This window comes from Helianthus annuus, chromosome 15 (genome assembly GCF_002127325.2).
Source record: "Helianthus annuus cultivar XRQ/B chromosome 15, HanXRQr2.0-SUNRISE, whole genome shotgun sequence".
Lineage (NCBI taxonomy): Eukaryota > Viridiplantae > Streptophyta > Magnoliopsida > Asterales > Asteraceae > Helianthus > Helianthus annuus.
The window spans coordinates 28,326,826-28,339,433 of NC_035447.2; the positions used below are offsets into that span (position 1 = coordinate 28,326,826).

The 12,608-nt window shown below is 35.7% G+C and overlaps 1 protein-coding gene across 1 annotated transcript; it reads left to right on the top strand.

Moving 5' to 3' along the window:
• Positions 1 to 9,088: 9,088 nt before the first annotated feature.
• On the top strand, positions 9,089 to 10,160 carry LOC110909524 (transcription factor PRE6). Its single transcript, XM_022154433.2, has 2 exons — positions 9,089 to 9,332; positions 9,921 to 10,160. Exons 1-2 carry the CDS (start codon positions 9,207 to 9,209, stop codon positions 10,071 to 10,073), a joined length of 279 nt encoding a protein of 92 aa, XP_022010125.1. The 5' UTR covers positions 9,089 to 9,206; the 3' UTR covers positions 10,074 to 10,160.
• The last annotated feature ends 2,448 nt before the right edge of the window (positions 10,161 to 12,608 follow it).

Sequence of the window (12,608 nt, forward strand, 5' to 3'; positions counted from 1 at the left end):
GTATTTAGAAATCTCAACGTATATCTTTTAGCAAACTAATGGGTATACACACCTGCGGGTATACCCGATACCCGGCGGGTAATTACCCGACAAATACCCGACGGGTATTGGGTCGGGTATGGGACACGATTTTATAACTGGGTATGGGTATGGGATTACCAATACCCGACCCATTGCCATCCCTAGTTGGTCATAGTATCGGTATTGTTTCGTTGACGGAGTTCTATAAATGAAGTATTATCGAAACAGAAAACCATAAAAAAGAATACGGGTACGGCTACCAATGTTGTTTGGTTCAGCTTGGTACAATGCAGTACAGTAGTGATATGGTGTCAGTTTATCGAAACTAAAAATCATAAAAGTAAATATCGGTACCAATAGTGATGCTGTTTGGTCAATTTTATGTTCAGTACGGTAGCACACGGTATCCGTTTTCAATAAGATTGACCAAAAACCATAACAATGAATATCGGTACTGATGTTATTCAGTAGATTTTCTGTTCGGCATGGTAGCGGCGCAACATCCATTTTCAATAAGATTTATATCGGGGTATTGGAAAAAAAATCAAACATAGTTGCGTCTTTGGATCATTTTAAAATTTTAACATACGCAAGTTATTAGCAAAAATATCATATTAAATAAAAAGTAAAATACTATTAACAATACTAAAACAAATACTTAAAAAATTATTTACTATTCATGGTCCTTCGTGCCGCTACCAAACCAAATCGAAACCGATTGAAAATTTTATGTATCGATACCGGTTTTATTTTTATTGTTTTTGCTTTCGATAAACTGACACTGTATTGCTACCATATTGTACCAAATTGAACCGAACAACACCAATACCAGTATACATTAATTTTTATGGTTTCTTGTTTGATAATAAATACTTTAATCATATATTAAAAGTTATATAAAAATATATTTAAAATCAAATTATGTAATAAACCAATATAATATGAAACCTTCGAAAATAATCAATATTATAAAAAATTAAATCACTGTTCATCAGCTCTTTCTATTAATATATATATAAAATAAAATAAAATAAAATTGGTATTGATACTCTAGTGTTGCAACCTTAGATACAAAACCCTAATGTTGAAAATGGAACCAATGAATTAAGAACCTATCTATCTATCTATCACAAGCACAATATAAACCAACATGTATTGATGAATACCCAATGGACATAACAAGAACCAAACAAAGAACGTGTTTGGACACGACATTGATTATTAGAATGACAAATTATCATAATGCCTATGGCGAGTCTATGAAACTTGCCACAAGAAAACACATGGAGAAGTGACCTATGATTAATCACCATGTGACAATGCCCATGTTTGATACCAAGAAATCTAATGAAAAGATTTATAATCCCCTAACTTATTGTTAATGATTGTTATTTGTTAATCAGTAATTGGTTAATCATTGTATGCTTACTTCAATCTAAACCTATATTAAAAGCATTGACTAACCGTTAATCAAGTTTTTGATTCGGTTATTAAGTTAACTAATCGTTTTTAATAGATAAATCCTCTTTTAAAGAAACTAGTAATTTGAAACTATAAATGTTCTAAGATACGGAAAAAGTCAGAAAAACTAATATTGAAATTGTATAACGTTGCATAGTTTTTATAATTACCAATTTACCACATAACCAAATTTTATTAAGACATTTGCTAGCCCCACTTTTGGTATTACAATTCAACATCTTGGGGTGAAATATGAGGAGGGGGACGTGCTTTCAGATCATACGAAACGACACGATTTATGTTTGTAGGACGAGGAGGTGATCATCTTTCGTTAACATTTCGTCTTTGTGCTCGATTATAGTTTTCTGTTGGATATTTTAGTGTAAATTGAGATTGCGCGTGACATACAAATAAGAGTGCACGCTTATTTGAATGTCATCGGGACTAACGGGGGATCCAAGGGGGCAGCGCCCCCTTGGCGGGGGTTTGGGGGCAGCGCCCCCGAGAGAAGCGGGGTCCAAGGGGCGGCAGCCCCTGGCGGGGTCCAAGGGGCAGAGCCCCTGGCTGGGGTCGAAATTGCTTGGACAAAAGTGCTTTATCGAAAATGCATCAGAAATTAAATTTCGGGCTAAATATGCACTTTTGAAACATGAGGGACCAAAGGTGTTTTTTGTTCAAAACAAAAACTGCAGGCAGTTATAGAAAACTGTAAATACGCTCTCTCAAACGTTTTTCCAAACCCTAGACGAATTAGCAGTTCGTCAAAATCCCTCAAAATTCTCTCAATCAAATTCTCATACAGAAATCTAGAATCAAATCTGATTTTATCCGATCAAAGATTGGTAGCCACTCCAATTGTTTGATCTGAAAGTGATTACACGACTTCAGATTTATCCAAGCAATTTCGAAATTTTCCAACATTTTCTTGGTTCCCATTGCTAATTCTTGTTCAGTTCATGTTTTCATGAATTAGCTTTCATGTTTTATCTTGTTTTGTAGTTATCTAAGTAGGGACTAAGACATCTAGTCAGAATTCAACGTAAACAAACTAAACTAGTGAACATGAAGAGATATCGTCCTAGACTTTTTGTGGGCCCGGACTAAGCCCTAACGGGCCAAGACCATAATCATAGCTAATCTAAAAAACAACAAACTGGTCATGATAAACCATCCGTGGGCGACTCATGCAGGCAGTGCACCATGCTAGCACGGAGGAAACATATAGTACAAGGTGAAAGTGACTTGTTTCCAATCACCGCTCGTCAGTCATTATATCAGAAGATCCCCACGATGCGCCACCATGCACGGGACATGAGGTACAAACGAGAGCGATGGGTGGCCAATCACGAGACGCTAGTTCACCTATCCTTAACCTCCACTAACGGCTTACGACAGACGAGACAAAAAGTACATCCAGAAAGCGAAATATGGCCAATCAGGGCACGTGGGGGTACTCCCACCTTTGTGAACACTAATCATCACGAAAAAGGGGACCAAATTGATATTCCTTGACAATGACACCTCGTCTAATCATTCTCCATTCTTCTCCAATCTCCCAGATATAAATAGCACACTTGTCCAAAGGTTTAAGCATTCTACTCTCAAATTATCACTTTAAACTTGGCTTTGTCCACCTCTATTTGTTGGGTCCGGATGTGCGCGGGCATGGATGTGTAGCCGAACGGGCCATCTATGCTTGACTTACCACCTCCGCGACTAATGGCGGAAACATCGGAGCGCAGCACTAGGCGAACCAGATTGCTCAAGAGATCTATAACAACTATTTGTTACCAATATTTTAAAGGTTAATTGTCCCATACCAATCAACAAATATTCAACAAGTAATTATTACAGATAACGAGTTTCTCTCGAACAAAACAAGTCCAACAACCTGGATTTCTATTGGTGTAGTTTCTAGACTGCCTATCTCGATTCGTCACAGCATAGCATCCTATCAACCTGTCACATACGTTAAAATAAAGTCAATACATGAAACGTAAAGGTGAGTACACAAGTTTGCATAGCATATAGTATGAGAAAACGTTTTACGCATAACCAGCATGTATCACGTAACTGGCAAAGCAAGTAACTACCAAACAATGTTCACAACTTAACCACAAGACTGCGTTGTAGAGTATGCATGACACATGTTCAACGAACAAGTGAAGTAAAGAGATGTGATCCCTAGCAACCCCTGTCCACGACAGGTGCTGAGTCCAAACTATAGTACTATCGTTGCTAGAGGCGGTATAGTGTAACGCTGTATAAGCATAGTACAGGCATTCATAGATCACGTATAGCATGCGGGAGCGGTTAGCGTTAAAATTGTTTGCGTTGTGTGTATTGTGTGTTGTTGTGTCTTGATATAGAACGTATGTAACACCCAAAGTGCGTTAAAAGAAAATGGGTTCGAGTATACTCACAGTTCGTGTTTAGCTAGTAAACACAGACTTGATTGGATTGAAGGGAGCGCGTTGGAGTTAGCCTGAGCATAGAAAAGTAGCGTAAGCGTTGAACAGCGTGTAAACAGAGTGTCGAATGGTAGGGAGTTCGGACGGTGATCCGAATGGATGAGTTCCCATTCGATCGGATGGTCATCCGAGCGGATGGTCATCCGAGCGGATGGTCATCCGAGCGGATGGTCATCCGAGCGAATGACCATTCGAACGGATGGCCATTAGAATGAGATGTGTTTGTTTGTGAAATTGTTTAACTTCGAAGTTTAATCAAATCGTTTTGAACAAGGATTAGTATGAGGGAAAGGTCACCTGGTCGAATGGTCATTCGCTCAGATGGTCATCCGATCGGATGGCCACTCGAGTGGGCAATCTGTTGTTTGAAAATTTGTAAAATTTCTAAGTAAAAGTTTTTGAGTTTTAACAGAGACGGCGTGACGATGTGTCAAACATCGGAAACACATCAAGATTCAGCCCCTTCGATCGAATGGTCTTAGCCCATTCGATCAAACTCACTGACCTTTGATGGAATTTCATGTTCAACCCGTTAATCGGTCATCTCTCCAGTGGAAATCCGTTTTCAAGCCGGCTCTCAACTAAGGATTGAGTAGAGAGTCTGAATGAACCCAGATCCCATCGGTTTTCGTGTGAAAGTTGAAGAAAAGTTTGAAACAGTTGAAAAGTGTTGAGATCTTGTTGAGATTCGTGTTAAAACATGTTAAATCTTTCAGATCTAGAACCATTCTCGATCAAATGGTGTTCCTTAACCGTTTGCCGGAGCAAAACAGTGGAAACCACCTTCAAGAGGTCTAAATCAGCGATTTCAGAGAAAAAGTGAGTGTTTGTGTGTGATTGCGATGGAGAAGATGATGTAGAAGTGATTAATGATGATGATTGTACAAGATTTGAAGAGAAATACATACGAAATAACCTTGAATCGTGATGAAAAGCGACTGAGAGTGACTTGAGAGCGAGTGGTCGGATGGAGGTGTCAAATCAGTGAAAGGAAATGTATGGCAGTATTTATAGAGGGTGAGAGAAGGGTTAAGGCGGTGCGCGATGTGCAGCGGTCGGATGGCCTTTCGGTGTGATGGCCATCCGGTCGGATGGTCATCCGAGCGGATGTCCATTCGATCGGTTGTCCATTCGATTGGCCGAATTGTGCGAGTTAGTTTTTCAAATTTTGTTTTGTGTGTTAAGTGTTGCGTTGCGTTTATCGAGTTGCGAGTATGCGTTGAGCGTATAAGCGTTGCGTTGAGATAACCACATAACATTTAAGCAAGTAATCACACAATTAACGCACATAATAACTAAGATGCATAAAGTAAATCCGCGTTTCGAGTTTGCGTTGAGTCTAAACAAGCGATGTAACATGCGATAAAATGCGTTAAATAGTAAGCGTTATAAATTGCGTTAAATGCGATAACTGCGTTTTGAATAAGCGTTGTAATCATGCGTTTAAATGTGTGTTGAAAACATAGTTTAAACCCTTTAGCGTTAATCGAAATCTCGAGAGTACAAGCAATTAAGCAAGAAATGACAGATACAAGTAATGACCCGGAAAGTCGGGTTGTTACAAAGTTACGGGTCCTCCTGATTTAAAATTGGCCAGTAAATTAAAAGTTATTAAGGAAGAAATAAAATCATTGCTGGGAGTGGAAAGGGATAGGGGGCGACTTTTTTTTGTGGCGGCTTGGATTAATTCCTTAGATCTGATTATGGAAGAACGACCTCTCACTGAGTCGGAACTGCTAACCTGGAAGGAAAATAAGAAACTTACGGAGGAACTAAATTTTGATTTGGCAAGTGACCTAAAATAGAAATCGAGGGTGAAGTAGGTAATAGAAAGGGACGAAAACACTTCGTTTTTTAATGGTTTAATAAACCAAAACAATATTAGTAAAAGAATTAGTGGAACTTTGACTAATGGGGTGTGGGTCACGCATCCAACGAATAAAATTGGAAGCAAGGAGTTTCTTTGCTTTCAATTTTAGGGAACCACAGATGAGAAGGCTAAGTTTCACTTGCCCAAATTTAAAGCGTCTCTCACAAACTGATGCAAACTATTTGATTGTCCCATTCACCTTATGAGAAAGTAAAGAAGCGGTATGGGAGTGTCGAAGCGACAGGGCATCGGGAACGTATGGTTTTAACATTGCCTTTATCAAACACTTTTGGGAGTCATTATACAATGATTTTGTCAATGTTATGGCAAAGTTCTATCATGATGGGGAGATAAGTCGCGGTTGTGGATCCCCTTTTTTGTCATTAATACCAAAAGGTACGGATTCTATTTTTTTTAAGATTTATGTCCGATTAGTTTAATTGGGTGCATCTCAAAAGTAATTTCAAAAGTCTTGGCGAATCGAATAAAAAAAGTGGTTGACTCGGTAATCTCCAAAAGTCAATCCGGTTTCCATGCCAATCGGAATAATTTAGATGGGCCTTTAATTTTAAATGAAATAATATTGTGGGTCAAGAAGGCAAAAAAAGAACCTTTTATTTTCAAAATTGATATCGAAAAGGTTTATGACTCCATAAGTTGGGATTTTATCGATCTGTATCGCAACAAATAGCATTTCCGGGTATGTGGAGAATGTGGGTGAGGGAGATCCTTAACTCATCTAGAGCTTCGGTTCTTATAAATGGTTCCCCAATGTTGGAATTTCAATGCTACCATGGAAGCTCTTACCGATTTATTGGCAAAGCAACAACGGTGGGCATAATCCGGGGGATTAGCTTACCAAATAATGGGCCAACAATTGCCCATCTAATGTACGCGGACGATGTTGTTTTCATGGGGGATTGGGGGGAAAGTTACATACAGAATATTGTACGATTAATGAAGTGTTTTTACCTCATTTCGGGGTTGAAATAAAGTCACAAGAAGTTTAATATAGTTGGCCTTGGTGTGGGAGAGAATACAGTGGATAATGTAGCAAGTCTCATAAATTACAAGATGGGAAAACTCCCATGTCGATATCTCGGGCTTTTAGTAGGTGAAAATATGAACAAGTTAGACATTGGAAGGGCATAGTGGATGTGTTTAAATCTCGGTTATCAAGATGGAAATCGAATTCTTTATCTATTGGGAGTAGGGTAATATTCTTCCTAAAGGCGGTTCTCAATAGTCTACCTTTGTACCATTTTTCATTATATAAGGGTCCAAAAGACGTAATAGATGAACTTGAAGCACTTAGACGAAGATTTATTTGGGGTGGGGATGAAGAGAAATCTAAAAAAAGTTGGTATGTTGGGACCGGGTAATACAGCTGGTTGCAAAGGAGGCCTTGGTTAGGAGCACTTTGCGATATGAATATAAATTTATTATTAAAATGGTGGTGGCGTTTTAAAGTTGAAGAAAATTATTTATGGAAAAACGTTATATCTTATATTCATTGCCAAGAAAACTCATCGGCATATCTACCAATAAAGGCGGGAATCTCGGGTGTGTGGGAGTTGGAAAAGACCTTGCGGAACAAAATATAACAACCAGTTCTTTGATTAAAGGCAATATTGGCAATGGGGAAGTTAGGCGATTTTGGTTGGATAAATGGGGTTGGGACTGCACTTTAAAAGAGTGCTTCCAAGCCTTATTTGCTTTAGAGAATGATAAAGAGGCCACTAGAACATAAGGATGGGACTGGAAAAGAACTATTCTCAGCACCGAGTAACGAGATCACTTGAGATGATGTTAGCAGGTTCGTGGCGGGATTGCAATTCAGGTTAGTTAGGGTGGCGGATTCATGGGTGTGGGAATTGTGTTTGAATTGGATAGTTGGTTTTCTGTAGCGTCTTGCCGAGATATTCTAGTTTCTCATGCAATCCCATATTACCCTTTCACTTGGGCTAAGTGGGTTCCTAAAAAATTAGTATTCTCGGACGGCAGTCGTAGCAAGATTGGCTTCCAACATTAAAAGGGCTATACAAGATAAACATCCACCGGGGATCAACACTTCTATGGTGATGCCGAAGAAGATGCAAACCATTTGTTTACTAGTTGCTATTTAACTCAATGTTTTAAATACCGGTATGAACCGGCCGGTTATACCGGTTAAGTCGGATATTAGACACGAGCCCGGTTTGATAAAGGCCGTTAAAACCCGATTACGATATGTTTTATGTATCGGCGGTAAATCCGGTAGAACCGGTTCAACTCTTGAACCGGTTTGCATTATCTTAAGATTTGATTATTTTATTTTATTTAAAATTTCGATATTAAGGTATTATGACCTTCCATATTTTCGGTAATTAACATAGTGCATTCTATTCCAATATTTCATTGTTGTTAAAACTGTTAACTACCTCGTACAATGCAATATTGTTTTTTTGGGTAAAGGGTTACCCCGATTATTCTATATATTCACAACCAAATAAAACAAGTAGAGTGGAGAATCCCACACTAGTTCAAACATGAGACATGCCCCATGAATGTAAGCCAAATCCAAAGCAAACGAAACAAACTACACTACAATGCAATATTGTTTATAACTAATAAAAATACTTTTAAAATGCTTAATATTATACAATAAAATAGTTGTTTTTAAATAAAATTATAACCAGTTACATAAATCCTAAATGAGATTGGAGTGTTTTTTTTAGATGAATTTGTATTTTATGGAATTATAGGGTTAATTAGTAACCCGGTTCAACCACCCGGTACAACCCGGTTCAACCGGTTGAATCATTTCAGAGCCCAACCCGGTATGACTTAAAAACCGGTTTTTAAAACACTGATTTAACTAATATCTTATGGCAAAAAGTGAGCCTTTGGTGTAAATCTCTTTAGTATATAATGATATTAAAAAGTATATAATAAAAAGAATTCTTTGACTCATGTGTTTCTATCCTTGTTTCGATCAAACTTTTGAAATAATTGTTTTGTAACACCCATGTTATGATATCAAATTGAAGAAATTGTTAATAATTCACCACACGTAACTTTTGTTATATAAAAGAAATCAAAGTCAAAAAACTAGTAATAAAATAGCCTAGAAAAGACTTGGAAGCCAACAAATGCAAACAAGAATAGTTTCAATTTAATTCAAGGAAAATAAAAATAAAAAAATACACATAAAATCTCTTTCTTTTTCTCTCTATATATCACTTTATTCTTTCTCTATATATAATCACTTTTTCTTTGAACCATTTGGTTTAGATTATATATTATATATGTATACATATCACAAACCATTGACCACTCATTGACGAGCACAAACATAATCTATCATAAAGATCATATTGGGCGATCATATATATATATATATAATGTCAAGCAGAAGATCAAGACAATTATCATCTGGGGCTTCCAGAATTACAGATGACCAGATCATACAACTCATCTCCAAATTGCAACAGCTTCTTCCCGGGACTCGTATTCAGCGATCTAACAAGGTTAGTTTTAATAAGGTTTCCACTATTCTCATACCCCTAAATCTTATTTTCACATCACTTTTCACTCTAAAACTCTCTCTCTATATCTATGAGTTAACTGCGATTTTCGTCCCCGTGGTCTTTCCAATTATACAAGTTCAGGCCAAATTTCAAATTTGTACCATTTTCGTCCCCGTGGTTTGTCCAATTATACAAGTTCAGGCCAAATTTCAAATTTATACCATTTTCGTCCCTGACATTCTTGAAATATTTCAGTTCCAACCAAAAAACTAAGGTTGAATCGAATAATTGGATAAACCGCATGCGCAGGGACGAAAATGACAGTTAACTTATGCTTTTTTGGACGGAACTGACATGTTTCAAGAATGTCAGGGACAGAAATGATACAAATTTGAAATTTGGTCTGAACTAGTATAATTGAACGAACCACAGAGACGAAAATGGCAGTTAACTCTATATCTATGTATGTATAGAGAGAGATAAAGGAGAGAGGTAATAATAATTCTAGGTTTCTTAATCGTTATTAATTTTGTTAATTATATTGTTTAGTTAAATTTTATTGTAATTAGTTTTGATAAATGTGTGTAGTCATCTGCTTCAAAGGTTCTGCAAGAGACTTGCAGCTATGTTCGAAGCTTGCATCAGGAGGTTGATGACCTTAGTGATCGACTTTCACAGTTATTATCCACCATTGATGCCAATAGCCCTGAAGCTTCCATTGTTCGAAGCTTAATTATATAAATGCAACCCCATCCATCTCTACATATTAACATTTGTTAATCGTCTCTCCAAGGTGTAGTTTAATAATAAAAAAAACCCGTTGTTACATGTATTATTATTAAATAATAATACTAATATTAGTTTATACTTATAAATAGTTTAGTTTTCTGTAATAATAATAATAATAATAATAATAATAATAATAATAATAATAATAATAATAATAATAATAATAATAATAATAATAATAATAATAGCATGTTGCAAGGATATGTTTGGAACCAAAACGAAAATTTAAAATAAATTTAGCGATCTACTCTAACGAAATTAAAAGCTTAAATAAAGATAGTTTAAAAACAAAACAAAAAAAAAATCAGGAATTTACGTCATGTACTAAAATAAACAAAATAAAAATAAGTGAATGTATTAATAAAATAATGTGATTGTACCTGCATCACCTGTACAACATTAAGCACAAATCGGCTTTAAGTAAAATAAACCTCATATAATTAAACCATTTAAAGAAAGGAAAAAAACAGTGCTATGGTTTTTTTTTGAAATGTAAACTTCATTAACACACCCCCTAACTCGAAAACCGAGAAGAGGAAACCAACCCAAACAGAGAACTACATAAAAATAAAGTTACAACTTACACCAATCCGACGAGATGTGGCTATTTCTAGTGCTTTGGTTTAGAGAGCAATACAACAACTATCACACTATCAAACCGATCTTCAATTAATAAAAAATAGTTTATAATTTAGACAAAAAAACTAACTAAAAAGTCATATTCAAAATACTAATTAGAAAAAAAAAATTATAATTTTTATAAGAGGAAAAGTAATTAAAAAGATACAGTTTAAAAAAGTAATAATAGTTGTTTTAATAAGTAATTTAACTAAATTTTTTGAACTAATAAAATGAAACAATGAATAAATTAAAAGAGAACGGTTTCATAAAAATAGAAACGAGACTCGAACCCAATTTGTCCAGACATGTGTCATGCGCTATAGCCAACTTGCTTCTCCTTTGGTTTACAACTAGATTTTGCCCGCCTACGTTGCTGGTCTCTAAACCGAATATTTCTCTCATAACATGTTTGTGTGTGTTTCGGTTACTCGTATATACTACTCATAACACGTTCTCAAAAAAAATTACATTAAGTCAACCAACTAAATTAAAACACTATCATACGTTTGCTTAAGGAAAACAAAAACGATAGAAAAACAATAATTTTAAACAGGGGGCAAAATTGTAATTTTTCACGATAAATGAGCGTGTTCCAGGCAGCCGCCTGGCACGAATAAAAATTACACCGAGTCAAACAATTAAAACAAAGCACTTCTATAATTTTGTAAAAAAAAAACTAAAACGACGGCATGACTGTAATTTTACATTGGGGCAAAATCGTAATTTAACTGGGAAAGCAAAGGAAAACGATGCAAAAAAAAATGTAAATTTAAATTGAGGGCAAAATCATAATTTGGCTGGGTGGGGAAAAAACAAAACTAATGGCAAAACTGTAAATTTAAAGGGGTCAAAATCGTAATAACGTAATTTTTAGATGGGAGCAAAAGCATAATTTTATTTTGAACTGGAAGTAATAACGTAATTTTGAAATGATTGCAAAATCGTAATTTTAAAGCGGGGATAAAATCGTAAATTGGTTGGGGGGAGTGTCAGGCAGCTTCCTGACACTATTCCCCCATCTAGTGTCTGTAATTATACATTGGAGGCAAAATCGTAATTTTACTAAGAAAGCAAACAAAAACGATGACAAAAGTGCAAATTTAAATTGAGGGCAAAATCGTAATTTAGTTAGGAGGAACAAAACAAAACTAATGGCGAAACTGTAAATGTAAACGGGGCAAAAGCGTAATTTTGAAGCGAGAACAAAATTGTAATTTTTAACTGGGTGCAAAAACATAATTTTATTTTGAACTGGGGGTAAAAACATAATTTTAAACTAATGGTAAAATAGTAATTTTAAAACGGGGACAAAATCGTAAATTAATTGGGCCCGAAGCAAGTGAACTACTGTTCACCATACTTCATAAATGTTATACTTCATAAATCATAAATGTTATAGAGGTAATTTATATATAAAAAACGCACGGACAAAATTAAAAAAAAAATAAAAAAACAAGTGAGTGGATGCCATGTGACACCCACTTACTTGTTCCACAGGCCATATCAACCAATCTATTGAGACTCTTATTGACAAATCTTGTTATAGTAGGTATAACTAGTTGATGCCCCGCTCGCGTTGCGGGGCGATAACCGAATAATTCTCATTCAATTAAAAGAACACTACTATAATTTTGCTAGGAATAAAAAACTAAAACGATATTTTTCGGATCAGGGCAAAACTGTAATTTTTCAGAACTAATGAGCGAGTGTTAGGCGGCTCCTTAACACGGGAAAAAATTAAATCAAGTAAACCAATTAAAAAAATGTTTTCTACGTTTGCTAAAAAACTAAAACGATTGGGAAAACGTAATTTTTAACTGAGGGTGAAATCATAATTTTTATTCAGGGATAAAATCGTAAATTAAA